General features: G+C 43.5%; 2 protein-coding genes and 1 non-coding gene across 12 annotated transcripts; 2 read left to right on the forward strand and 1 right to left on the reverse strand.

The window, feature by feature from the left end:
• Positions 1 to 2,079: 2,079 nt before the first annotated feature.
• Positions 2,080 to 10,163, reverse strand: nedd1 (NEDD1 gamma-tubulin ring complex targeting factor). 3 transcript variants are annotated; one of them, XM_018747392.2, is made up of 17 exons: positions 10,112 to 10,163; positions 9,330 to 9,539; positions 8,866 to 8,960; positions 8,643 to 8,759; positions 8,411 to 8,551; positions 7,812 to 8,041; positions 7,456 to 7,660; positions 6,123 to 6,291; positions 5,836 to 5,967; positions 5,678 to 5,731; positions 5,403 to 5,572; positions 5,023 to 5,206; positions 4,822 to 4,945; positions 4,579 to 4,715; positions 3,364 to 3,475; positions 3,198 to 3,264; positions 2,080 to 3,074 (listed from the first exon to the last, which is right to left on the reverse strand). In XM_018747392.2, exons 2-17 carry the CDS (start codon positions 9,463 to 9,465, stop codon positions 2,970 to 2,972), a joined length of 2,178 nt encoding a protein of 725 aa, XP_018602908.2. In that variant the 5' UTR covers positions 9,466 to 9,539; positions 10,112 to 10,163; the 3' UTR covers positions 2,080 to 2,969. The 3 variants fall into 3 exon arrangements, with proteins under 3 accessions (XP_018602908.2, XP_018602905.2, XP_018602907.2); XM_018747389.2 differs by having other exon boundaries at positions 3,364 to 3,478; XM_018747391.2 differs by lacking the exon at positions 10,112 to 10,163 and adding an exon at positions 10,018 to 10,095 and having other exon boundaries at positions 3,364 to 3,478.
• Positions 9,528 to 26,845, forward strand: tmpoa (thymopoietin a). 8 transcript variants are annotated; one of them, XM_018747395.2, is made up of 10 exons: positions 9,553 to 9,625; positions 10,082 to 10,148; positions 11,878 to 12,128; positions 12,526 to 12,617; positions 13,900 to 14,192; positions 18,143 to 18,260; positions 18,723 to 18,872; positions 18,995 to 19,122; positions 24,430 to 24,533; positions 25,287 to 26,845. In XM_018747395.2, exons 5-10 carry the CDS (start codon positions 13,965 to 13,967, stop codon positions 25,663 to 25,665), a joined length of 1,107 nt encoding a protein of 368 aa, XP_018602911.2. In that variant the 5' UTR covers positions 9,553 to 9,625; positions 10,082 to 10,148; positions 11,878 to 12,128; positions 12,526 to 12,617; positions 13,900 to 13,964; the 3' UTR covers positions 25,666 to 26,845. The 8 variants fall into 8 exon arrangements, with proteins under 8 accessions (XP_029102703.1, XP_029102700.1, XP_018602911.2 ...); XM_018747399.2 differs by lacking the exon at positions 9,553 to 9,625 and adding an exon at positions 9,904 to 9,970; XM_029246870.1 differs by lacking the exons at positions 11,878 to 12,128; positions 12,526 to 12,617 and adding an exon at positions 9,898 to 9,970 and having other exon boundaries at positions 9,528 to 9,576.
• On the forward strand, positions 12,550 to 12,621 carry trnaw-cca (transfer RNA tryptophan (anticodon CCA)). Its single transcript has one exon. It is a non-coding gene; the product is annotated as a tRNA-Trp (tRNA).
• Positions 26,846 to 27,437: the final 592 nt, after the last annotated feature.

Consider the following 27,437-nt stretch of genomic DNA (forward strand, 5'->3'; position numbering starts at 1 on the left):
AGGCTATAGCTAAATGTCCTTTTCCTTGTGTCTGTTGGTTTGATGTTTTTACATTTTCTTCCTTTTGTTTCTATTTTCTTATTTCCTTTTTTCTATTTATTCAGCCAGTTTTGTCTTCCCCTTAATTGTGATGCCCCTGTCTAGAGCATTGAACAAAGGTACAGACCTCTTACATTTACACTGACGTTTATTCATTCTGATGCTTTTCTCCAAAACGACATACATCTCGGAGAACAACACAAAAAGTACATAAAATCAACAAGAGATTTGGATGCAGATACGTGATTCTTGAGTACCGTCAAATCTTTCATATCACTGTATAAACCAGTATACATTATACAAGTAGCTGCATCTAGGTGTTTTTTTTTTTAATTAAACAATACAGTCCATGTTTATCAAGCACATGGGAGATCAGGGGAGGAGTAAGTCTGAAAAGAGGTGAGTTTTGAGACCATTTTTCAATGTTGAGAGATTCAACAGGTCTGAGTGAACTCTTCAGGTGTGTATGCTGAGCCCAGCACTACAGGTACCTCACGGTGTGTCTCCATGAGCAATGAGGGGGAAGCATGAGTGTTATTTTGACACTTTCATTTGCTGCATCTTCTTGCCAGCTGGGTAGTGGGAGTGGACACCTGGAAATATACCAGTGTGCCACTGGTAAGGCCCTTGGTTTCAACTTTAGATATGACTAAGGCCAAGGTCTGTGACCCCTGACAGAAAGAACTTGTGAGTCAGGCAATAATACAAAACATTTTATTTTATGCAGTTGTGCTAGTCCCCATTGTATAATCATGTAACAAAAAAAACTACAGTATCTACTTGGGAAAGCACAACACTGACATTTTAAGGCTGCAAAGGTAAAGGGAACCTATAGACTGTCAAAACTGACAAACTAAACTGACAAAAGTTCAAACTTCCTTGCTGGGTGGTAGTTTATTTTAAAAGTTTTAGTTTCAGCAGAAATACCTGATGTGTTTACCCAGCTTTTCAGTAGTTCTCAGAAATGGTGCAGCAGGTAGCATAGTGTCCCTTGTTCAAGGTTTTTACCCTGAATTATTCTCTATTGTTAACCACTAGTCCAAGTCTGGCTTGCAGTGGCCCAGAGCCTAACATAGAAGCACAGTTCACTAGGTTAGCCAGGGTAGACTGGATTTGATGCCAGTCCATCACAGACATCCAAGGCTAATTCAAAGTCACAAACAAACTTAAAACATGTCTTTGGACTGTAGGAGTAAACCAGAGCACACAGCCAAAAGTCATAGCATAGCATTGTAAGTTACTTTGCTTTGACTGCTCTGTCCAGTTTATCCAAGTCTCATATAATCAAGCTGTTCACTGGCATTGCATCCCTTTGATTCAAAGCTATAGACTCTGGCTACTTGAGTGAGTTTTAGCGTGTCTTCAAGACAAATTTTGATCAAATGTTTTGTGGAAATAAATTTATGGACCAGCTTGAGATATTTTACCAAGTTTAAATCTACTAATCAGCAGAAATATTGCCTTGTTTTACTGCCATTCTTGACCCTCTGTTTCCAATATAGGCAATAGTAACAGCGGCACTTTCAATAAATTGATTCTGTCAAGGAATTTAATTGTTTTCACCACTTGCTCACTTTTAATAACTTTCTCTTGCCCCTGGGTCATGGTGGTCCAGAATTACTGGGGGCAAGGCTGAACAGGGCTCACACTGGACAGGATGTCAGTCCATCACAGGATAGGCATACACACACTAAAGGCAATTCAGAGTATCCAATTCATCTGAGGGGGGGGGTGCGGTGGTGCAGTGGGTTTGGCCTATGCCTGCTCTCTGCTGGGTGTGGGGTTCGAGTCCCGCTTGGGGTGCCTTGCGACGTACTGGCGTCCCGTCCTGGGTGTGTCCCCTCCCCCTCCAGCCTTTCGCCCTGTGTTGCCGGGTTAGGCTCCGGCTCCCCGCGACCCTCAGACAATTCACCTGACCTGAACTTTGGACCCCATCCTGGGTGTGTCCCCTCCCCCTCTGGCCTTGCGCCCTGTGTTGCCAGGTCAGGCTCCAGTTTGCCACAACCCTGCTCAGGGCAAGCGGTTTCGGACTGTGTGTGTGAACTTTGTACTGTGGGAAGAAAGCAGAGGAAACCCAAACAGACAGAAAGCACATGCAGACTCCACGCAGAGCTGAATTCAAACGTATACTCTTAAGAGCCCGGGCAGTGTGAGGCAGCAGCACTACCTGAGTAATACGGCGCTGCCCTTATTTTTACCAGCTTTGTCAAATTTCTTGCTTCATTCACCACATCTACATTGTACAAGATACTAAGTAGTATTCATGTGTAAATGTTTGTAATTCCTCCATGTGCACTAAAGACTAAAACAAAACCAGAGTGAATGCACACCTGATGTTTATTGCTATAAATTTGTGAAAAAATTTAAACCCAAGTGTACATTATGGCAGAGAGCCATAAAAATGGCTCTTTTCAGTAAGCCCTATCACAATCAACAGATGGCATTTCTATCCAAACAATGACCTGGCTTAGAAATAAGATGAACGATAACCGGAAGACCCTGCTGCCCCACTAGGGCATGTTTAAGAGCCAAAATGAAACCCAGAATTATACTTTCAATGATCAGTGCCAGTTACACCACCCTGTGACAAATCCTTGGCCCCACCTTCAGCAAGCCATGAGTTTGTTAAGCAAGTACTGGATTCTCTCGATTGGCACTGCTACCCGAAACAGCAGAGGCACACAGGATTACCAGTCTGGGTCAGGGCTCATGCCTTCATTGTAGCATTCTCCTGTTCTTTTAGCAGTAAGGCACTTGCTGTTTGATCAAGTTACACATAAGGAGATGCTCAGTGGAAAGAACACTTGTATCAAAAATTACAAAAACAAATTCTTCCCTCTAAAATTTATGACAAAGTTGAGGCAAAGCATTAGCCCTAGCATACAGGGCCATGGGGCTGGACACCACAAGCAGAGGGAACCAGAACTCCCTCAATAGTTGGTTCTAAGACGCTTGTTCTCCTCCTTTAGTCGCTCTATCTCCTCCATCAGTGAGTAAGGCACTGCGTATTTTTCTATCAGGCCGTGGATCTCTTTCTGAAAAAATAAGGGCACTGTGACTCATAGCAAACACTTGCATTACATACAACAAATAACACTGAAGCAGAGCTCTCCAAGATCTAAAGAACTGAAAGACATGGCTATTGCAGTGGTACTCACCAGCTGGATGTAGAACTGGCGGATCATTTCCACCTGAAGGTTCACTATGTCCCTGTGACAGACATCTCTGTTGGGAAGAAGTGAGAACAGAAGGTTGTCTGGTAGTTACTACAAGGTTGAAAACTGAAGAGGATGGCTCTGGGGGCTGGAGGGCAATAAGACTCACCTGAGGTCCTCCACCTCCTCGTGGATCATGTTGCGGATAAAGTGGACCTGTACGGCAGACAAAGGAGCACTCCCTGCCTCTGTGTTCATGTTCCCTGTTATGGCCACCTTCCCTGCTGGGTAAAGAGTTTACAGGCAGTCCACGAGTTACGAACGTCTGACTTATTTACAACCCGTACTTACAAACCACCCCTTACTGACCGGAAGTTGATTTTTTTGTCACCCTTAAGTAACAATTAAATGAAAACTTCATAATTAAGCTATTAAAAATTTGAGTTACTGTATATACAATGGCTTGTAATGATAAACAGGTGCTACTTTGTGAAGCTCATCAAAACACTGCGCGTCTACAGCGGTTTGTTGGCTCACGGGCGGGGCGCGTGAGCCCGTGGGAGACCAGATTCCCTTCTTTTCCTGTTTACAGTGTCTTGTGTTACTGTATTTGGCTTTAATTTTTTGTTTTTACCCTCCTAACTATAGCACCAAAGTGTAAATGTGATGCATCCAAGAAAAAGGAAATGATCATGACTGAAACTAAAGAGTAAATAACACAAAAGATGAAATGCCAAGGAACAATGGAAAAGCAAACAAGTTTCGGTAATGTTTCTCTCTCCCTCTCTCTCTCCCTCTCCCTCTCTCTCTCTCCCTCTCCCTCTCTCTCTCTCCCTCTCCCTCTCTCTCCAACTCCCCAGGCATTCTCAAACCTCCCTCTCTCCATTCATTGGGTATAGTCTCCTCCATGTCCCTTGTTCATCATCACAGTAGTAACATTTATTATCTCTTTCTATGTCTCTCTTTATTATAAATACTGCAGTTACATTTATTATCACATTTATATTTATTCATTTAGCAGATGCTTTTTTCCATTACATCATTATTTTGTATTATAATAATAATAATAATAATAATAATAATAATAATAATTACCACCACCATATTGTTATATTAAAGATGATTTAGTATATCCAAAGTGTTCATTTGTTTTTATGCATAGAAATATACACGATATACGACATCGTACGTCAAACATTTGACAAACTGACGGTAGATACCCACCAAACCTAACTGTTCCGACTTGCGTTAAAATCCGACATAGACGGACTGAGGACACGGAACTCGTTTGTAATTCGGGGACTGCCTGTACATAAAATTTTGTTACAGAGCAGTTTGTGTACATGTGTGAGTGCACATTTTCTGTATGGTGTACCAAACTTACCATGAGCAGTAGTGGGGGCAGGTCCATTAACAGGTGTGTCACTGACCTGTTGGCCTGGACCCTCTTTACTGCTTCTGAGGTGGGGCTCCTGGGTATGGAAAGGGGGCCCCACACTGGAGAGTGGTGCCTGTACAGACCTGAGTGTGTAACATAAAATCGCTTGAAAGGGCAGCAAGGATAAACTCTGAACAGAAATACTGAAGACATCAGGTGGTGGGACAGGTGATGAAGCTGCAGACTCACCTAAAGTCCTCCAGTGCTTCATGGATCATGTTTCTAATAAAGTGGACCTGCTGGGTGGACATAGGAACCCCACCTCCTACTTCAGTGAATCCTTCTGATAGAGCAGGAGCCATAGCTGCTCCCCCTGTCAACAGTACACAGAAGTTTGATGTTTCTCTCCATTAGCCACTCATGTGTGTGTTTGTTTTCTTTCTGACATACCAGACTCTCCATGTGCAGTTGTGGCAGTAGAGCCATTGAAAGGTGTATTGTAGAGCAGTTGGCCCAGCCCCTCCTTGCAACTTCTCAGGTGAGCCTCAGGTGTTTGGACAGTGGGCCCTGCATGGGTGGGCGCAGTCTGTGCATTTAACTCTAAAGTTAGGCTGCTGTTTCTCTCTTTATCTCCCTATAATTCAAACCACAGATAAAGAATTATTTAAGTTGCATTACTAATGCAGTAACCTACTTCTTTTTAGGTATTTATCAATATCCGCGGGCAGAAGTGTTTTTTGACAACTAATAAATACTCCATATTTATTAGTCATCAGATAGGATTAAATAAACAATTTTGTTCTTATCATTATAACACAGCATGGTCTTACTTCTTTGGTTTCCTTAATCATTGCTTGAACCTGTGTTGAGGGTGAGGTTTCCTCTTCCCTGATTGGTGGAGGGGTGTCAAACACTGACAGTGGTCCAAATCCTCCAGGTGTGCCCAGGGGGGTTCGGCGGTGAGCTGCAGCACTGGAATACTGGGACAGGAAGTCCAGCTCTGGGTGCACACATGGTCAAATTCAGAGGTATGTGCACCTCTGCACAGCACATAATAAATATCCATATCTAACACAGCACAGACAGCTTTAGAGTTAGTACACACCATCTTTCTTCTCCTCACGTGGAGTAGTTCCACTTGTCCTGTGGGCCTTATAGTCTGAAAACAAGGGGTGAGAACCACAAGGTGGCACCTTTTTACTGCTCCAGCAGCAAGAAACATAGACTGAGACAGAGGGACAATTACAGAACCAATAGACTGACCCTCTCTGACTGGAGAGAAGATGTCAAGGCTATTGCGGCCCACGCTGCTGAATTTGTTGAAGCTGGAGAGGTGTTCAGAGCTGTGCTGGCCTTCAGCCTCCCTGGGAAGCACAACATCCACACTAGTGGCACCTGCATGGAGGGTAAAAAGCTGATTAGGTTCTGTGGTATGACAGACGTACAGGCAGGTGACTAATCAATAAAATTCATAATTGCCACCTCAACAATAACGCAGCTCTTATATAAAGTTTAATAAAATACTGAAAAACCAGATTCTTGGCCCTCACCTGTTTTCTGGGTATCTTCATCTCCTCTTTCACACAGCTGCTGGTCAGAGACAGGCTGTGTGGACAAATGGGTGCCCGAGGACAAAGGAGGGAGTGTGGAGGCAACAGGGGTTTCCTGCTTCACGGACGTCCTTTTGCTGGAGGAGGTCTTGCTGCTGACTTTACTGGCCTATACAGTATACAACAGAAATGAGTACACCCTTGTGCACCCTGTCACTTAAATGTCAAATGATTAAAAATTGAGTCACCTTACAGTACATTTATTTATTTATTTAGCAGAGGCTTTTCTCCAAAGCGATTTCTAATGAACTCGATAGTGTTATTAGCCCACAAACCTTATTTACAAAGGAGACTTACACTGGTAAATACACTACTTACAATGAGTCACTCATCTATACATCAGTGGAACACACCGTCTCTGTCACTCACACACAGACATGGGGAGAACATGCAGACTCCACACAAACTGAGCGGGGATCAAACCAACGCCCTCTCACACCACCCAAGCAGTGTGAGACAGCAGCGGTACTCGCTGTGCCACCGTGTCACCAGGTAATTGCATTTCTTCTGAACTGAAAAGCAGGATATTTGCTCTTATGCGAAATTAGAAACTAACAGTTTAGATCTATTATATTAAAAATAAAGGCCCCAGAGTAGGAACTCAATGCAACAAAAGTCAGTATACCTTTCATTACTGAGATTCAAATCAGCCCATAAGTCCAAAACTGAGAAAGTTCTGGTGTTCACAGGAGAGGAGTATCGAGTCCGTCACCAAAAATAAAAATGGACATACAAAGTATTGAAAAACTAAAAGATTTTAATCTCTTGAGTTCCTACTGTGGGGCCTTTATTTTTAAAATAAATCTAAACTGCTAGTTTTTACATTTTACAAAAGAGCAAATATCCTATTTTTCAACTCAGAAGTAAGGAAATTACTGTAAAGTGATATAATTTTGAATCATCTGACATTTAAGTGACAGAGGGTGCACAGGGGTGTACTCACTTCTGTTGTATACTTATAAAAAAAAAAAAAAAAAAAAAACAGATTTGATGCTGCAGTTTGCCTAATCGATAACATCCTACACGGAGTAGATACTGTACTCAACCAACGTGAAAGTAATTTTCCTGCTATGTGTGACCACAGCTCTGTTACAACTCCAGTGGGGAGTCTGTGGATAGTGGTTGTGTGCTTACAATACTGCCAATGGAGTGTAAAGAAACATACAACTGTTCAGGAGAACAGGAAGACTGCAACTCTAAGTCAACAGTATCATAGGATGGCAGACTGTGATATTTCTTTAGGAATGTTTAGTTACATAGGAATGGGCTGCACCTTTGTGTGATGCACATGGGAGTGCTGGAAGCGGAGGCAGGTGACCGAGGTCTTGTGTGCTGTAGCAGTCTTGATAGGAGCATTGAGGTTCCTCAGGTCATACAGGTACACCTTCCCCTGGGTAGACCCCACAGCTAGCCCAGCCCCATCGGGTGTAAAATCAATGGCAGTCAGAGGGGAGTCCACCCGCATGCTACGCAGGACACTGCAGGCACAGACAGCCATATAAATGCAAGGACCCAGTCATAGAACAATGTACATCTCAGGGTTACAAATGCCTATACTGAACCACCTATACTGCACACAAGGCAAATTGTAGCATAAATCTATCTATAGCTGTCACTATCTTTACTCACATCTTGCTGGATGTGTCATAGCAGATAATCTTCTTGTCCAGACCCACAGTGACAAAGAGCAGGTCATTGGCTGGGGAAAAGGCCAACCCTGAAGCTGGGGCCTTGTGCACCCCCTCAAACATATGCATCTCCTTCTGTGTGTTGGCATCCCACAGCACTACTGTGCCACTGTCTGACACACTGCCCAGCATGGATTTCTTCACATAAGAATACTTCAGGTCATGGATGGGCTGCAGAATGACAGAGATTCCTGCTGTCAGCCAGACCAGAGCCTGTTGACCGTCAGGCCTATCCTCATGGAGCTAGAGAGACAGGACTCTACATTTGTGGCTTATTACATTTATTCGGTTTTACCGCTTCTGCACAGTACAGATAGTTAAGATCGCTAAACAAATGACACACAGGTGTTAGGTATGGTTGAGAGGCTTGGCCATTTATGTTCAGTTTCTTGGTGTGTGTGGTTACACATTCACTTGTGCGCAGTCTAGCTGGTGACAGAGCTACCTGGTCAGGTCCTGTCCTGTTCAGGTGGTTTTGGTAACAGTCAGAATCCCTGACTCAAATTCCTCAGAGAGGGGCAAAGGGAATGAGAGACTCACCTGGTTGGCACCATACCCAAAGGGTTTGCTGGACAGGTTAGTCATGACACTATGCAAGACAATGTCACCGCTGGTCGAACCGGAAGCAACGTAGGCATCGTTGCCATTGAAAGAGACGCAGGTCACCTCTTCCTTGTGGTCCTGTAAGGAAGAATCTCCTGTAAGATTTTGCAGGAAAGGGGAGAAAAGGATGCCTGTTTGCATGTGTTTGATGACTCCAGTAAGGCACTACCTGAAGAGTGCGGTGCAGCTTCCTTGACTTCAGGTCCCAGATGTTGACAGAGCTGTCCAGGCCTCCACTCACAAGGAACTGAGATGTGGAGTTTAGACTGATACGGGTCTGCTTACCCTGGAGAACACAAACATGCAGACATTAAACACGATAGGAAAGAGCTGCAGAGAGGCAATGATAGCTCACCTGTGCCTGTCACTCTCGCGGCCATTTGTCAACTCACCCCTTCTGCAAGTTCAATCAGCGGGACTGGAGACGACTTCAGACTGGACACCACCAGTTTGTCCCCGCTGGTACTGGCACTCACAAGATACTGATCTGAGCTGAGCTAAGGGACCCAACACAACATCTTCCTCTACAAATCCAAAAAGTTAAGTCAATGAATGCACAAAATGTTCATTCACCATTAAGTGGAAAATGAGGACATGCAACATCAGTCTCGAACTTAGCTTGGTTTAGCAGGTAATTGTACTTATAGAGCGATTTATATTTTAACCCATATATACACATCTGTTTGTTTTTTTTTTTTTTTTCTTCCCAGAGTGGATCAGGCTTAAAACCTTCTGAAAAGAACAAACGGCAGGGCTCTTCCTGGGACTGGAACCATTAACCTCCAGGTTTCACGATCACGTGCCACCTGTGTGTACAGTACATTATCATGCACAAGTCAGGCCGACTGGAGGATACTGTTGCTGCTCCAGCACACCCGGGACACGGGATGCCTCGCGTTGTGCGGGTTGAACTGCTCCAGCACCGTCAGCGACGCCGCGTTCCACACCTTGACGTCATCGCCCGAAGACACGAGGCGCGTGAGCTCTGCCATTGCCGGGGTCGCTCGGGAAGCGGCCGCCTGCGAGCCGGTGGGAGGGAGGAAGAGCGCTTTCTGTGCCTCGGGGGCTGCCGGAGAAAGACACGATTCGTCAGGAAACCGTCGGTACGTCCACCTATAGCACTCAGCAGTTTGTGGACTTAAATTCCAGAAGGTAAATAAAGGGTCAAGTTAGTTCAATTAAAATTCGGTTTTGATGACGTGGGCGGCGACGAAGCGAGACAAATTCACTCTAGATCTCAGACTTAGTCTTAGTTAGTTAGTTAGAACCGCCACACTTAGAACTTCTGTAAACATCAGCAAACCGCTGCTTATTCAAGATACCAGTCATTTTAGCTGTATTTATTTCGTTGTTTCACATCTACAGTTACTGGCCGCTGTGAAATATTATTTGTGTAACTGTTAGACTTTTTTGTTTTTTTCCAGCTCAGCTGCGCTGCTTAGCTTACTAGCTTCTGAAAATCAAGAGGGTGTGTTCGGTGAAAACTGGAAAATCGAAGTAACCCGACTTAATTATCTAGAGAATAGAATGCGTTTCACTGCTACCTTTCTAAAGATAACGTCGTCTTTCTGTTTCCGATGGTGCAACGATTTAACTATTTTTGTCCAGGTACTACTACTTCGCCGACAAGTTTCTTACCCTGGCAGGAATTTCCGCGCCTGTTGCACGACAAACCGTACGTACGGCTCGCCGAGAGGGCCACACCGTGCGACGACAGGACACGCGAGGGGACATGTTAAAAGACCGCGTTTTCCGTCCATGTTCGTCTCTTAAGCAGGAGATCAGTCTGGATTGCTTCGAATTCTTGCCCTGCTATCTCATATATCCCATAGTTCTCATATTAACCCATTTCCGCAAGTTACTTTTAAAGATCTGGGGAACGCTGTTCCTCAAAAGCAACGCACACATCAGGCTGGGTGACAAGTCAAGTGTCTTCAGCGACAACAGATATGCACGATTGTCAAAGCACAACTTGTTTGTCTCATACCACCGTTTTATTGGCACACATTACTTAAGTAGCTGCCTGCGGAAGTGAGAATAAAATAGCAATGTCACACATTATAATAGCGGGAGGTCTTGGACAAGTTTCTATAGCTGTCAACAGTTTGAAGACACATGGTCCAAAAGAGACCCATTTTGGAAGCTGGGGAGGATTCAGCAGTTCTGAGGGAGTGAGAAAGTTCACTGCACCTCATCAGCGCCAAAGCCAAGAACCAGTGGGATTTTGATTCTGGACCTTTCGTGAGTGGGACAAGCTAGCAGCCAGGGGTGGAAGATCACGATGTTGCTGGGATGTATGGAAAGATCTGGACCTGTAGTTATATGAGTGCTGATTGCCTCATCGTTTTGTAGGCCATAACCAGTATTTTGAACTTTATATGGGTAGCTACAGAAGCCAGTGAAGACAAGGAGACATTGGAACCCTTTGGTAGCTCACCCATAACCAATGACTTTGTGAATCAGGTGAGATATGAGATACAGGTTCTAAAAATGTTGTAGGAAGTTATCTGCAAGGTCAGGTTATGGCTTTAGTGTGCTGAAAGAAGTAGAGGTGTGAGTCATTTCACACCCAACTTTTTAACTGATAAAGTGGGCAGAGAAACCTGTCAAAACCACCCATATGATCTACCTGATAGGTAAGATTCACAACGTTTTGTTGATGATCCTTTAATTCCGGGTTGTTCTAATGAGATAATGGGAATTTGGTGGCTGGACATTTTAAATGCTACATAGAACTTGAGCGAAATGAGAACTGAGGAGAAGGAGGCAGCTCTAGAACACTGGAGACATCTTGGTGTTGAAATGATCTTGAACTGAGACCAGTATCCGTCAAGGAGATCATTCTAGGCAAGGAATGCAAATATAAACGTGCATGCAAAAGTCTTAGAAAGAAGGCTTGTTGTAACAGCGATGAGACGTAGGCACTTTTGAAGAGAAATGGGAAGCAACCACAGTGAGAAATTAAAAATAGACTAAATAAAGAGTTGTTAGTGAGAAATAGTGTGTGGGGTAAAGTGGCGGCTCAGTGTGTAAGCAGGTCAGATTATGATCTCAGATAGGGGTTAAAATGCAGGAAGAGAAGGTGGTGGGTGTGGATAACATGCTACAGATGGCATCAGTTTTGTCTGTAAACAGCAATTCAAAATCTTGAGCGGTGAGGATGATGGAGGAGGGGCAAGGAGAGATGAAAATGTGCCAGGACATTTATGGGCGCCTGGCCTGTATGCAGATTCATTCATTCATTCATTCATTCATTCATTCATTCATTGGGAAATGGCAGAATAACAACAAGTCCATTATGAAAGTTACTTATACACTCTTTCTAATGATGTATTTTGCCCGAAACTATATGTTATTACTTAATTATATGGAAAAAGTAATTGCAATTTAATGTAACTTTTCAGAAGCACTCATCTGATGATGGAAGTCAGAAGACGGAGTCAAAACCTGCATACTCAGACCCCTATGGAGGGACTGTGATTCTGAAACTCTGAAATTTGAGTGTCGCGAGACAAATCGGTTACTTGACTTTTTAAGTTATTGAAACAGGAGAATCGATCGCCCTGGGACGTCGCTCCACGGTGAATGAGAGTCATTGCTGTATTACAGCTACCTACTGGCAAAGTAATACAATTTTATAATGCAAAAGGGAAAGGTAACGTCAAACGATTTTTTCCTGAATTGTGTGTTTTAAAAACCTGTCTGTTTATTGGAGTTAACTTAACGTTTGCTCACACGTATAGTTACTGTTTAGCCACTAGACGGCGCTACTGTTACTTTGACGATGAAGGATCAAGAAGCCATTTTTGTGGTTCGGTCTATAACCGTTGTTTTAAACTGGCTTAAAATTAAAAAAGAAATGTTTGACTTTTTAACCAATGTTCCGATGAATACATTTTTAAAAGCCGACTGAAATATTAATTTCAAAGCAATTCAGTACCTTGAATAAGAATTAATTCTATCTTTTTAAAAGGTATGAGAATTTCTATTTTAAATAGTATATTTTATTAGGAGAACGGTTAATATTCAGGCGATAATGTTGAAATTTTCAGTTGCAGAGGAGTGTTGCTGGATGAGACCTCGTGGCGCAACGGTAGCGCGTCTGACTCCAGATCAGAAGGCTGCGTGTTCGAATCACGTCGGGGTCAGTTGTGTTTTTCTATTGTCCCACTTTCAACCAGGAGACGTGTCCAGATGATAATGTGACTGACAAAAACACATTTTGCGTTCAATAGCTCAACACTGACATTCAGTTGTATTTCGTGAGACTGCGATGCCTGTGGATGGGCAAATTGCGGATAAGTCAGTGCAGTGGGAAGTTGTTATGGTACTCGGTTTAATTTAAATCATGAGTGAATAATTATAAGACAGTTATAAACACATTCTTTGTTGGAAACAGATTTACTTGCAACCACAAATTGTGCAGGTCTTCTGTGCTTTTGGATGATAGTGAGAAAGGAACCAAAAATATGCAAAATTGTATATGTAACATACAGTATTTTATTATAATAATAGTAAAGGTTAGTTATCACAGTAATTTAGCATGTTCGGTGATGTAAACTATGGCAAATATTCCCACTATACACAGGCGGCATGTTGTAATGTATTGGGTCTTCAGGGCAGTTTATTGAAAGGCCACCGACTTTTGTTCATCATCCCTAAAACAGAAAAATGCGATGAAATTATGATTTTTAACATTACCCACGAATATCTATCCCTCCGGCGCTTTTTGATACACAGTATTTTCTACTGGAGAACGGGAAATGTAAACTTGTCAGTGAAGACCTGTTTTTGCGCGTTGATTTTGAAAGCGGATTTTGAAAATGCTAGGCCAAGTGAATGGATATCAAATGAATTGCGTAAATTTATTTACACTTAAGAGGAAATACTACGTTATTAATTTTACTGCATTATCTAATTAAATATTCATTCGTCTATATATTAACATGGAACGGCAACATTAAAATCACGGCTTAATTGTACAGTCATTACTGTCGAATTATTCTTGTCCTCATTTGCGCTTTTTTCAGCGCTCATATCTTCTTTCACTTTCAGCCAATGGTGGGGGTGTTTACTTCTCCGTACCGTCGAATAGCGTTTGATTTCACTTTCGGCCAATCGCACAGTCGATTGCCTCTCGGTGACATCCAGTAGCTTTTGAGTTTATTGGGTGGCGCTCAAATCTCCCCCCTTTTCTATCCGCCAGTGTTCAGTGACAGTGTGTGGTGTTTTAAACGCTGGGAAAACGGGAGAAAAGATCTTTGCAATTATTTCCATGCTTTCCTAACCCCGGGAAAAGGATTTAATATAAGAGAAGCAAAACGAAGCAGCCGAATTCAGCTGCCCGTCGCTGCTGCTTCGCTCCGGGAGAGGCGCCTGTTAGCCAACCTGCTAGTCAGCAGCTGCGTTTCTTTTTTGTCGTCGAGGGACCGCGCGCGCGCTGATCGTCGTCTCGCTCCTCGGAGAGACCCCCCCCTCCGGCCCCGCAGACATGTTCCTGGAAGACCCCTCGGTTCTCACCAAGGACAAACTGAAAAGCGAGTTGCTGGCCAACAACGTGGCGCTTCCCACCGGCGAGCATAAGAAGGATGTGTACGTGCAGCTGTACCTGAAGAACTTGACCGTGCAGAACCGGAGGAGCGGTGGCGCTCCGGACGCCTTCTCGAGCGACGAGGACCTGCCCCCCCCGGTGGTGACCAACAGGAGCCGTTCGGGCCGGGTGAGAACTGTCGAGCACGCGCACTCCGGATGTGGCGCGCACGTGTTGTAACTTATCGCGCGGAGAAACGCTCATTCATTGCATTATTATTATTTTTTTATTATTATTATTATTATTATTATTATTATTATTATCGTTGTTGTTGTAACTTAAGGTACTTGTAATCGGGCCGCAGATTTTGCGGAGTGTGCGCCGATCCAGTCTCACTAAATGAAAGGCGGTGAAGTTGCGGCACCTGTCAGACAGTGGCAGACAGGTGCCGCACCAGACCAGTCATCTGCTGTGACTCACTGCACTTCCACTGACTGTCGGATGAATTTCCTGGGCTTATGCCTCGTACCCCCGCAACAACAACAGTATGATCGCTGGGTGTCACTCTGATAATTGCCGTTGATTCCCCCCCCCCCAGTCACCCATTGCTACATGAAAACGTGGTCGTTCCTGCTCCACTCCGTTTTCCCTCCAAAAGTGAGCACATGCGTGGCGCGATGGCGCCAGTTTTCCCGCTTCACTCAGTTCCGGGACAGAAAATAGCTGCAAAAACTTGTTTTTACGTGCATCTGTGTCAGACACAGAAAATTACCGGTGTTTTGTGTATGAAGTGAAGAAATCTACCCGGTTCACAGTGAGTGTATTATTGCACGCTTTCTGTCGAATTAGTCGCTTGGAACCACAGTGACAAATGCTTAAGGGACTATTATTTTTATTCGCGTTTTCCTGCGGAAAGTGCAGAGTTAATGCTATTCGGCTGCTGCTTCCAATCCGTGCTTTTCACTTTAGCCGTGCGAGTGGGATGATGGCTTGTGATGCACATACATACGTGCCCTGTTTTGGCGAGGTAGAGGCGGAAGACGCTTTTATTCTATTATTTCATCAGTACTTTTGTCCACGCTGCCTTACTGAATACACTAAACTCGGGTATTTATATATAAGTAGTTATGCATCCACACATCTTGATTTTTATTGTACTCTGAGGACAGTCTGTCCACAGCGATACTACAAACACAACCTATCTGCATTCCATAGGGAAACATTGTGCCATTGTGCCTTACAATACCCATATTGTATTGTTTTTCCACTCTGGAATGTGGGGATCTACTGGGTTTTTTTTGTATTCGAAAACATACTATCAAACTGGAAAGAAATTGTTAGCAAGAAATACAACAGGTGCTTGTTTTTGCAAGCTCTATGGAACTTTTCCTTTTTATTATTGTCACTTCTTAGAGCAGAAGAGGAGGTCAGCAGGCACTGAAGCAGGGAACGCGCTGTGTGCATTTTCTGTTCTTCTAGTTTCTTGACCAAGGTGACTTGAGAAGATGTAGGCAAGGATCATATGTTGTCAGACTCTTTATTATTGTGGGTAATTGACTGATCTGCTGTGTTTCATAGTTGATTTCAATCTGGTAGTGTGACCTTGATCATATGAGGGGAAATTTCTTTGGGTTTCATAAATGGCATTGCTGTTGTCTTCAAAGTTTTGATATATCGTAAATCACTTTAGCTGAGTGTCTGCCGCTTCCACCTCCCCGCATTTTTGTTGAACTTGGCTGTGAGTGGTGAGAGAGCCTGTTGTGGGTTATCTTGTTTATAACAGGTTATGTGCGGCTCAGGTTACTGGCTTTGGCGCCATGCATGTCGCTTTTTTGCTGATCGTGTGCACGACTACCAGCGATGCAAAAAAGGAAGAGGGTGTGTCTAGTAAGAAGGAGCATGTGCCCATGAGGATGGGAGAATGGTGACATATTATGAATGAAACAGTGCTCTGCTTGTTTTTCTTGTTGGGACTAAAAGGATCAGAGAGTGTCCATTTCATCCAAATTCTTAGGTCCTGCTTGTCACTAACACCACTTTGAAGTAAAGACCCCAAGCTCTGAGTTGCAGCCCCATTCAAAATGCTGGACTCTGAACAATTTAGTCAAGAGCAGGGATCTATTTTCTGTAATTTTAACTGTCTAATTTTGAATATGTGATTTTTGACAGAACCTTGCTTTTCTGTGGAAATTCTACATTAATGTATATTTTATGAGGAATTTGACATCTTGCTTAAAGAGACCTGCTGGGATTGTTAAAGAAAGAGATGAATCCTCAGTCCTCAAGTTAGCTCTTGAAACATCTTGTCTTTTTGGGAAAAGATATTTGGAAAAGGGCAGGCTGACTGAAGTCTATGCAATTCCTGGTGACCTTTAAACTTTCTGGGACTTCACAGCGAGTTGTTCCTCTCAAGCAATGGGTCTGGAATATCCATCACAGGATTGTGAGAAGGAAAGGTGTCTTGTATTACAGGCTGCCTTTGCAGCATTTGGAGTCATTTTCCCATGTCATATCGTGAGGTTGTTTAATTGTGAAACCGATCTTGAACTTTGTACGGTTGATTGTAGAACTTGCTGTGCTTAGCCAATGGTGCTGTGCAGCCCATACTGTTAAACTTACTGGCAGCATGAGGGCCCTCTGGATGTTAGCCAGATATATCTAAATGTAGTCTCCATCTGGGGCCTGGGAGTAGACATTTTTTTTCTTTTTCAAGTCAATCTCTTTATTGAGGAAATGCCTCCCTAGTTCCCCAGTCCCAGGAATGTCTTCCCTTGCCAGTTCTCTCTGATGGACAGGTTAACTCCCCAACCTCAGTTTTGGGGAAAGGAAGGATCAGCTCCACATTATATAATATCCTAGTGTTCAACTTGGAAGTAATGCAATTACTGGGCGACACTGGCCAACATGCGAGTAGGACATGGGTTCGATCCCCGCTCAGTCTGTGTGGAGTTTGCATGTTCTCCCCGTGTCTACGTGGGTTTCCTCCCACAGTCCAAAGACATGCTGGTCAGGTTCCCCCATAGTGTGTGAGTGACAGAGAGTGTGTCTGTTCCACTGATGTATGGATGAGTGACCCATTGTAAGTAGTGTATCTAGCAGTCTAAGTCACCTTGGTGAGTAAGGGGTGTAGGCTGATAACACTACATAGTATCCGTTGGAAATCAGCTTGGAGAAAAGCCTCTGCTTAATAATTGTAAATGTAAGTCATTTTGACCATTTTAATAGCATTTGGTGGTATTTTTTTCGTAAATGGGTGTCAATTTGGATGTTCAGGAACACGTGGAAAATTTTCCCATTGGATTAAATGGTAATTGTGTCTTTGATTTATGGGAATTCATGAGAACCTTGCAAAGGGCTGTTGAGGAATGAAATTCTTTCATCACCTGAGGAAACACTTCAGCTTGCCCCCCTGAAAGGGTTAACTCCCTGCCAGCTAAACTTCTGTAAGGGAGATCGGTCACAGACATGGCCATGTCTGCTGTCCTCCTTGGCCATTTCAAGAGGTGTGGACAGGCCCAACAGTCGCTGCAAAGACTTCCATCTTTCCTTGTGTCTGGAGAGGAAATAATACTGCCCTGAGGCACACAGGTGGGTGCCATATGTAGTAAGAACCCATGCTCTTAGAGACACCCTGTCATAAGGCAACTGAGCAGGGTACAGTACACATCTCGCTGTGCCTTGGAATGTGAAGCAATATCCATCTGCTTTTCATTTATCACATGTCTGTCTGTTTACAATGCCACACCCCCAGCAGTGTAGTTTCACACTTGCTGTACCAGAAAGCAAGTTGATCCTTGCCACTAAGTGAGTTGGAACCTTTTAAAAGCCGCCTGAACCATTCCACCCATGATGGGTCTGAACTTTGAGGGTGAAAACAGCTTGCGATCCTGTCATACTGCCACATTAAGCCTTGTTCCGTCTGGCTCTCCATAGGTTTTGCCAGCTGTGCAGGATTAGAGCCCTGAAAGAAGCATGCTCCCAGCAGTTTTGTAGGAATGTAGCCCTTTGTGTTGGAGTAATTGTCCCTTGTGTACCTGTACTGCACATATATGACTGCTCTGTAAACTTGTCTAAGACCTAGCGTCTGTTTCTTATGGCTGCCATTCAGCATTTATTGGAATATTTAACAACCCCAACAGAAAGCCACAAGAAAGACGGACAAACCCCGGCCAGATGAGGTGGATGTCAGCGAGCTTACTGATGAGGACCTGAAAGACCAGCTGTTGAAATATGGCATCAGTGTTGGACCCATCGTGGGTGAGTAACACGTGTGCACGTGTTTTCATGTATTGGTCACTTTTCCTTCTATTATCTTGCTCTACTTTTTATGTCTTAATGTCTCCAGCTCTAGTGAAAAGTGAGTACACTTGGGGGGAAACTAGTTGGGTTTTTCTTCCGCATTCTAACGAGTTTTAGCAGGAAATCAGCCAATATGTCTTCTCAGCTTTTCTGTAGGAATTGTTACAGATACAGGGCATTTGTCAGTGACATTGCACTCTTTTCTCCCATTTATCTGAAACAAATATTGATCAGGTTGCTCCAGTGTATTCAGACTTTTTACTGGAAGTGTACATCTGACTGTGAGTAGTTCAGTGCTCAAGGACCATGAAATTTAACCAAAAAGCTGCAGGTACAGGGCTGTGCTGTATCCTTAAGCTTTGTAGTTAAGCTGAGGTTAGTGCTTCAGCCTAAGAAATAATCTTCTTCCCTTTTTTTAAGCCTCCACCCGCAAGCTGTATGAAAAGAAGTTGCAGAAGCTGCTGGACCAGGGCCCTCCTGAGGCTGCACCACCCATTGTTGCCCCCCTAAAGCCAGATGGTAACCAGAATGGCAACACTGATTCTGACCAGTACAGTGACAAGGAGGAAGGTAATTTAAGTATAAACTCAGACTGAGCAGTAATGCAAACATTTGTAAGTGGAAGCTGCTCTTTCAGTTAACCCCCTCCCCTCCCTTCCCTCCCTTCCCTCCCTTCCATAATCACTTCACAGAAGAGCAGGTGGAGGCAGAACCAGAGCTAGAGCCTGAGCCTGAGCCAGTTCCTGTGGTGGAGAAGCGTGTGAGGAGCAGGGGAAAGACTCCAGTCAGCCTGCGAGCCCGCCGCCTTGAGACCAATAGGGTGGGTCTCCTGCTCGCACACACAGGCTTTCGCATATACCGTTAATCTGACCATCACTGGACAGCCCAGTCAATCACAGTATTTTTTTAAATGTATTTTCAAGAATTCACACCTTTTTTTTGCAACAGCAGCATCACTGGGTCATAGCAACATAACTATGTAAAAAATATAGACAGTATGATCCAGTAATATAGTTCAGCATTGTCCAGAACCATTGTCAACAAAATATTACTATTTAGTTAGTAAAGCTAAAGAAAATATGGATAAGAAATATCCTATTAAGTTTTGAATTCATTAAGAAGACGAATCCATTTAATTTATTTACTTTTGAATATTTGAAAGGACGTGCAAGTTTTTAAAGCAAGACTGCAACATTGGTAATACATACACACACACACACACACACACACACACACACACACACACACACACACGCACATTATCAGAACCGCTCGTCCCATACGGGGTCACGGGGAACCGGAGCCTACCTGGTAACACAGGGCGTAAGGCTGGAAATAAGAACTAGAAGACATGATCCCTTGAAGTAGAAACCCAAGGTGCAAAAACCAGACTATAACCAGCAAAAAAGTTGTCCCCCCACCCTCATTATGGGAACCTGTAAAGCACTTCATGTATGGCTGCCAGATGGGGACTGCATCTCTGTAACTTCTCACTAAACATCCCTGCCTACACTTTCCCCCTGGGCACCTCCATAAATAAAAATCTAAGGAGTTATACTCCCCCCCCAAATAGTAAAATGTACAGTCATTTAATTCCACATAGACATCATCCAGTTTTACAAAATTAGTTTCCATACAGCTCATTCATGTTTTGTAACACATACATGGCTCTCTCAACTAGGTAATATTTGACCAATGAAATCTCTCATCTCATTACTCATCACTTTCATCCAAGCTACCAGGTTGAACTCTGAAGAACTAGTTTGCTGGGCAACAGAACAGACAACAAGAGCCCCAATTCCTCCTCCTTCGATGAATAGCTGATATGCATCTGTAACAAACCCTTGAGTGCTTGGTCTATGTTAGTCTTTTTTTTTTTTTTTTTTTTTTAAAAAAAAAAAAACAAGCTCTACTTTCGTTCACCATTTCTAGAGCGTTGTTGAGGGGAAGGAGATTTGATAATATTTGTCAAAATGTGTTAAAATCTGTCCATTTAAATACCACCAAAATAAGGGTTAGAAGTTATCACAGTTGTGGGTCTCTAGAGTGGAGTCAGAAGCTAAACAGTAATCCTGGAAAATGGCCACGTGACAAGTTGTACTTGTGGTAAACTTTTAATAACACCTACGGTTTTCTCAAGTGGCTAGTTGGCAAACAACCTCAATTTTAAAAAAAAAAAAAAAAAAAAAAAAACCAAAATCAAAGTATTTGGTTCTCCCCCTTCCTTAAGTGTACACCTCAAAACAATAAGAACATTTGCATGTAAAGGGATAACTGTGCTTCAAAAGGATTTTTGAAAACTGACATTTGACACATTAGAATGACCATACCCCCTTATTAGTCTGATCATGTGAAAAATGAACTGGTCATATATACACTGTGCAACTATATATATGTATATTGTATAGAGAGTCTTAAAGTTATGAAACCGAATAAGACTGACATTTACATTGACTGATATTTAGCCTTTTTCAGACACATGAACCTTGTTGCATACATTCATAAGGTAACCCAGCATAAATAAGTTTGTGCTCCCACACCTACTTATGTACATCTTAAAGGTAAATGATATATATAATTTCTGACATAACAATTGAATAGAAACTGTAAAAGACCACTATGTGTGGTGTTTTTGTGTGGTAAACTGGAGGTTGTTTTAAATATACCTAAGGATTTCAGACAGGTTGGGCAGCTACACGTAAGCCTTCAGGAAATAAAATGGGTCCCAAAGGGTCCAGGGACTGAACGTCGGGGAGGGGCAGTGCCCTCAAGTGGGGGGGGTTGACTGCAGAGCGCATGATCACGCCTTAGACTGAGTAAATGGGCTGTGACAGAAATTGCCACATGACTTGGATTAGCTTGTGTTTTCTTGCACATGAGAGCCTGTACTTTTTACTATAAATGAACCTCCGCTTATCTCCTGACTAACATGGTTGAGTGTAGGGCTGGACATTCCTGCCTGAAACTGCAAGTTAGAGGTAACATCTGCCTGGTAGGGGTGGAGTATTGTATATCCTTTGGGTACCAATCCAGCAGCTGCACTATAAACTTGCACTGAATGATTAGTTCCTGCTTCAAGCCATTTAAGCCTGAGTCAGTCTAATGCTGTCATTTATGCCCATTAAATGACTGGTTCTGTCTTCCAACTGAAGAGGATTCCCCCCCCTTTCTTGCATGCATTGTCATATAACCAACTACAAGTACCAGCTGATGTAGTATGGTGAAACTAAGATTCTGGTTCTTAGCTTTATGTTTAGTTTTCTTCCAACAGCAACAGTCACTTAGGTCGGTGTTACCTTGTGTATTCTGTGCTCCAGATTTGCTTCAAGGGGCATATCTTGGGAACATCAAGGCAGTCTTGAGATGGCACTTCTTGTCTCACAGGGGCAGTCCCTAAACAGGAACTTCTTAAGATTGGTGGGAGCTACCCTGTCTTTAGATTCATGTCTTAGTGCTGAATTTAGCTGGTGTAAAGATATCTGCAGGAAGGTGTTTTACTTAGGAGCATGGTTGAATCCAGCCAGCATAGGTAATCATCCTTGTTTGCTTCACACAGTATGGAAAGTTGGCTCTGCATTCTGAGTGATCTATGTATGTTCAGTACAACCCTGAGGAAGAGGAACAGTGGCTGGCAGAGCAAGAGGAAGAAGAGCCTCCCTTGAACGTGAAGAGACGGATGCGGCAACTCTCCCATTGGCAGGATCAAGCAGTCCCTGCCACCGACAATACTGTAAAACCTCTTTGACTTCAGGCTCCTTTTCTTTTTCTTCCTTTGCTGCCCACCTCCCTGACACTTTGCCCCTGACTCCTCCCCTTGGGAGTTGAGTACACTGGGTCTGACTTCTTAGCAGTGCTTAGGAGTTGTGGCATTGTAGTCAGAAGCAATTGTTGGGGTTATTGTAGTTGGTAAAAATGTTCCGACTAAATGTACTGTATATACCACGGTATAAGTTGACCTGCAAAAATTAGAGGTGTAGTATAGGTTTAGTCTTATATTCGCCGGATAAGTCGACCCCCAAAATAATGTGCAATTTTTGGGCAGTGCTGTAGAGTCAATTATTGCTGTGGAAGCGGTTATTGGAGTCAGTCAAACATATTGTGTGCCAACTCCACAGCCCTGCTTCCTAGGGATTGAGACACTCCCGTTTCTATGATATCACATTTTGTTCCCTTTTTGTGTGCCTTTCCCCTCTTAATTCCATTCTCCCCCCCCCTCACCAGGACTTTTCTGAGTGTTCTGCCCCAGAATCTGCTGCTCCTTCTCTAGTGGTAGTTGACCCTAGACTGCATGAACAGGAGAGTCTGGTGGGTGAAAAGTTTAAGGAAAGTGTAGCAGAGCCCACTTATATCTTCTTTGTCATGGGTCTTTTTTTTTTTTTTTCTTTTTTTTTTCCCCCCTCCCCTCTGCATTCTCTTGACTAACCTGGCCCTTACTTCCCCATTGATTCCATGTTCCTTCCGAAGGAGTCACTACAAGGACCAAGTCCCCTGTTAACCACCAAATCTTGCAAACCTTCATCCCTCGTTCACTCTGAATGGACTGAATCGTCCTCCCACACCTTCAGAGTGACCTGCGGCAGTTTGCCAGAACTAATTCAGGAAGATGCTTCCTTTCGGTTGCAGTCTTGTTCCCCTCGAACTGCCAACATGGAGTCTCCATCATATCCCAACGTGTCCAAGGTAGATGTAGGACATAAGGAGTTTGGTGTAGATGTTGACCTTCACATGGCATGGGCATGGAGTAGAGCAATACAATCTCTCAGGAACCATCAATATGGACCTTTTTGGATTGATAAAACTGGTCTAAAGAAAATTTCTAAATTTGAAAGGGTGTTCTGTGAGTAGATGTCCTGTTCAAATAGTAGTTACTATAACATGTTTAGCCATCTCATTTATGGTTCACTCCAGCATTAGAAATTGAATATATTTGTGTGTTGAATCGATCTGTTGAAAAGGATGTTTACTTTCATAAAGAAAGAAAATAGACTGCAATACCTGTCACATCTTAAGCACCAAATGCCTGTCTTCCACCTTATCTATCCTTCTTGTTCTGCCTTTTTGCTCATCGATCCTGCTTAGGGATGCAGTTTCCTCACCCTTGTGGCACCACATTTGCTGAATTTTCCATGGGGCTTTCTGGCTCACAAGGAAAGTCTGTGAACAGTAACCACTCCTTTTCCATTTCCCAGCAGGGACACACAAGGGTGCTTGTGCACTTTCCACAGACCTGTTGGGGTGCATTTTGCTTGTTTTTCTGTATCAGTATCTGCAGATTTGTCACTGACTGTGCCTCTGAATGGGTGGGGGGGGGATTTTGGTGTTTGCAGCCTAACAGCAAGGATGAGAATGGGTCTGCCCTGTCTACCAAGGCACATGCTCTCAAGACCCCCAATCTGCTGTCCCTGCTTAACACTGCACTGATGGAGGTGACATCCGCCGCTTCTTCATGTGTGCACTTGTGCACTGAATTCAGTCGTTGATCCCACTTCTCTTGCCTGCTAGTGGCCCTTTCTTGAGAAAGGATAGCCTGTTTGCACCTCTGTTCTGGAATTGATGGGCAGTAGGAGGAGACTGGGGCTATACTCTTCATTCTGAATGGTGGAGTATAAGTGTAGCTGTCATAATGGCACACTTCCACTTCCTGAACAGGAGGATATGGAGTGTGCAGCCCCCAGCAGAGATCCCCAACTTAAGGGGAAGCAGCAGAAAATCACTCCTTTCCTCACTGGGATGACTCCAGAAAGAACAGGGACAATTCCACGTACACCTGTAGGTCTGAGAATCAGAAGGGTGAGTGTTTGGTGGTACAGGGTCAGCTTTGGTCACAGCCTTGGTGAGAAACTCTGGTCGCTTGATTGGGGCACAGCACGTGGTCTGATTTTGGTGTGTGTGCCATGGGCTGTTGATAGGCTCCACAAAGAGCTACTGGTGCTGTTACTGCTGCCTTACTGCGTAAGTGTCTGTCAGTCTTCTCACTGGTTGGAGGGTGTGTAAGTACAACTCTGAAAGCAGTCCAGCTGGCATTAGGACACGGTCCAAGGAAAGGTAAGGAGATGTGCATTTAGAAAGATACATACACACACTCCTGCCCTTCCTCTGAAACTGTACATTTCTGGTATGTCCACAGGTGGAACAGAGGCTTACAGCAGGGGACCAGACCCCTAGAGTAGATGGCAAGGACATTCTGAAAGAGATGTTCCCAAACGAGGTCAGCACACCCACAGGTATCAGGTAAGTCCTGCCTGGCTAGGTAATCTACATGATGTTGATTTGAATCTCTTTCAGTTATATGTGGGGGAAAAAACATGTATAAGACAATTAACTCTTCAAGTTGCTCTAGATCAGTGATGGTTAAAAGTTTTAAACAGACATTTTATTAGAATAACTTATTTAAAACTGAAGATGTGTGATAAGACCTTACATGCTGGCTGTTAAAATTAAGGTCATTAATGTAGTTGCTTAATTGTTTGTTTGAACTATACTGCAGTAAGTAAACCCTTTTGTTTTGGTGTTCACCTGGAGCTTTTTCATGTTGTTAGGTTAATGTTTCATACACTCACTTAGATGGTATACAGGAATCCCTATAACCTTGGCTGCAGATCAGTTGCATGTTGTTTTATCTCTCTAATCCTTTAAGCAGTGAGGGTCAGATGGTTTACATAGTCACTGAATATGTTTGCAGAGCATCTTTGAGCTCTTGGGCTGTCAGATTAGGCCTATTTTGTCTAAAGGATCTCATTGCTACAGATGACTGGGACTTTAGCAGTTGTCTGCCAGAGCCAGATGCCAAGGAGCCTGTATTGCTATAGCCCACCAGAGCTAATGGTGCGTCCAGAGCACTGTTCAGAATCTAAACACACATTTGTTACTATGACCTGAATTCAGTGATTGTACCAGACTTTTTGCCACACCACAGATCTTAGATGTTAACAAAGAGAAAAGTAAACAGTATGTACAGACAATTGTTTCTTTGCTTACCCCCAGTGCAACATGCCGGCGGCCGATTCGCGGGGCGGCTGGAAGGCCACTCACTCCCAGTGATTTTTGGCTGGATGAGAAGCTCCTGCGCCGCACCGAACGTGTGGAAACCACATCTTATGAGGAGAGCTGTTCCATCCCACGGCTGTCTGCCCCACTCTCCTCCTCTTCCAGGGCAGCAGGGGGGACTGTAGCACCCCCTGCTGGCCAAGTCTGTTCACGCCGTTCCTTCCCTGTATGGGTGCAGCTGGTGTTGCTCAGCATTGTGGCTGGGTTCCTTTTCTTCGTCTACCAAGCCATGGAGACAAACCAGCTGAACCCATTCGGCCAGGAGTCTGCATCTGTGGCCCAGTCTGGCAGCACAGGCGAGAGCACCAGCAAGTGAAGTTCCCTCCTATATTCTCACCCAGTGAAGTCTCCTCTTTCTTTGTATTCATCTCCTCTCTCTCTCTCTCTCTCTCTCTCTCTCTCTCTCTCATATCCTCCTGCCATGTTGGACTCCTGTACACCCTTGCCCCTTTCTCAGGACAACACCACTACATTGCTCGGTGGTTGACAGAAGATAGTGCTTGCAGAGCGCCTATACTAATGTTATCCACACTTGTTCCTCCTACCTACATACCAGTCTCATTTGTTTTTTCCTCCTTTAACATGCCTTGAAGGCTACCCATCCCATTTCCATATGTCTGGTCTTCAACTTTTTCTTCCTCATATGAACTTTTACTCATTCTAACCCCCTTTATCTACCTATACCCATGTGGGCAGGGCTACACCAGGCCTACCCCCCTCAAACTACAGTGGCTTCCAGAAGAACACATAATCTGGCTTTATATAGTCAGAAATGTTCCTCTTTTTTTAATCATTGTATCTGTCTGTGGGTTTAATAGGGATGTTTCATGTGTATTGTTGAATTGTTGACAGTGTGCACATCTTTTTCCTTGTTAAACATTTAATTGAAAGCAATGTGGTTTAATCATGGAATGAAGTCACCCACTGTATGTACTAATACAAGAAAAATTGAACTTTGGCTAGATACTGAGCCTAACAATGTAGAAATTTTGAATCCTAGATTGTTTTGTTTGCAAAAAAACACCCAAAGTTGTGATCCTAGTATTTTAATACCAGCAGAGGCCTGATGCTGAGGCTGTGGCAGTGAAGTATTGGAATGACTAAATGCCCTTATTCCCTGGAGCTTCAGGACCCCTACTTTGTCTAAAATTGCCAGTATGCACTGAAAACTATTCTGTGATGTTCTGCACCTACCTTCAGGGCCCTTTCTGTTCCAGAGAGTAATGGTGATGGACAGTGATCCCTCAGCTTTGATATGATGACAAAGATCCTGACAAATATGGGTGATTTGGACCTCTTGCAGCCTTCCTTTTGGACATGGTTGATTGTCTGGTGCAGGTACACACCAATGTACCTGTACACCTTCATTTAGCCCATTCACTGATAGTTTCAATAGCATGTCTTTCTGCAGCCGTAGTGTTCAAGTATGAATTTCTAGAGGCAAAAAGTTTATGCTATCATAAAGATTGACTGATTGATTGACTTGTACTGTCCTTCAGAAGATTAGAGAAAAGGTTTGGTAATGGTGATGTGAGCCCTTATAGGATTAGTTATTCTGAGTGATGCAGAGAGCAAATGTAATCTATCAACGGTACAAAAAGTGAGTGCTATCGTCGTTAGTAACTACTTTCTGATGTTGACCTGCTGTTGAAATGTGTGATGTTCATTAGCCTCAGTCTCAGCTAGCACAGGGGTTTCTTTAGCAGCTACAGGCCATTATTTGGGATATTCTTGAATTTTTAAGTAATTTATAATGTGACACTAAAAACAACTTGCTGCTGTCAAATATTGGCAGAAATTTCCAGTTGCTAAATCTCTTGAGTAAGCATAAATTTAATGTTTACTGGACTTTTACGTAACAATTGTAACTGCAAAACTTATACATTGCTGATGCTTGTAGCCTCAGGTATGAGTTATTCATTTTGCTGATGTCCTGCTACAAAGTAGTTGCCATGAATTTGTAGACCCACCCCATTTGGTGGCCTGGCCCAGCAAAGACCCAGTGTGTTTGCAAGCCCTGCTGTAGATGGTCTGATTTTTAAACAAAAGCACACATTGTCGTATTTATTGATGTAGACGTCTGAGATT

The sequence above is a fragment of the Scleropages formosus genome, chromosome 2, assembly GCF_900964775.1.
Source record: "Scleropages formosus chromosome 2, fSclFor1.1, whole genome shotgun sequence".
Lineage (NCBI taxonomy): Eukaryota > Metazoa > Chordata > Actinopteri > Osteoglossiformes > Osteoglossidae > Scleropages > Scleropages formosus.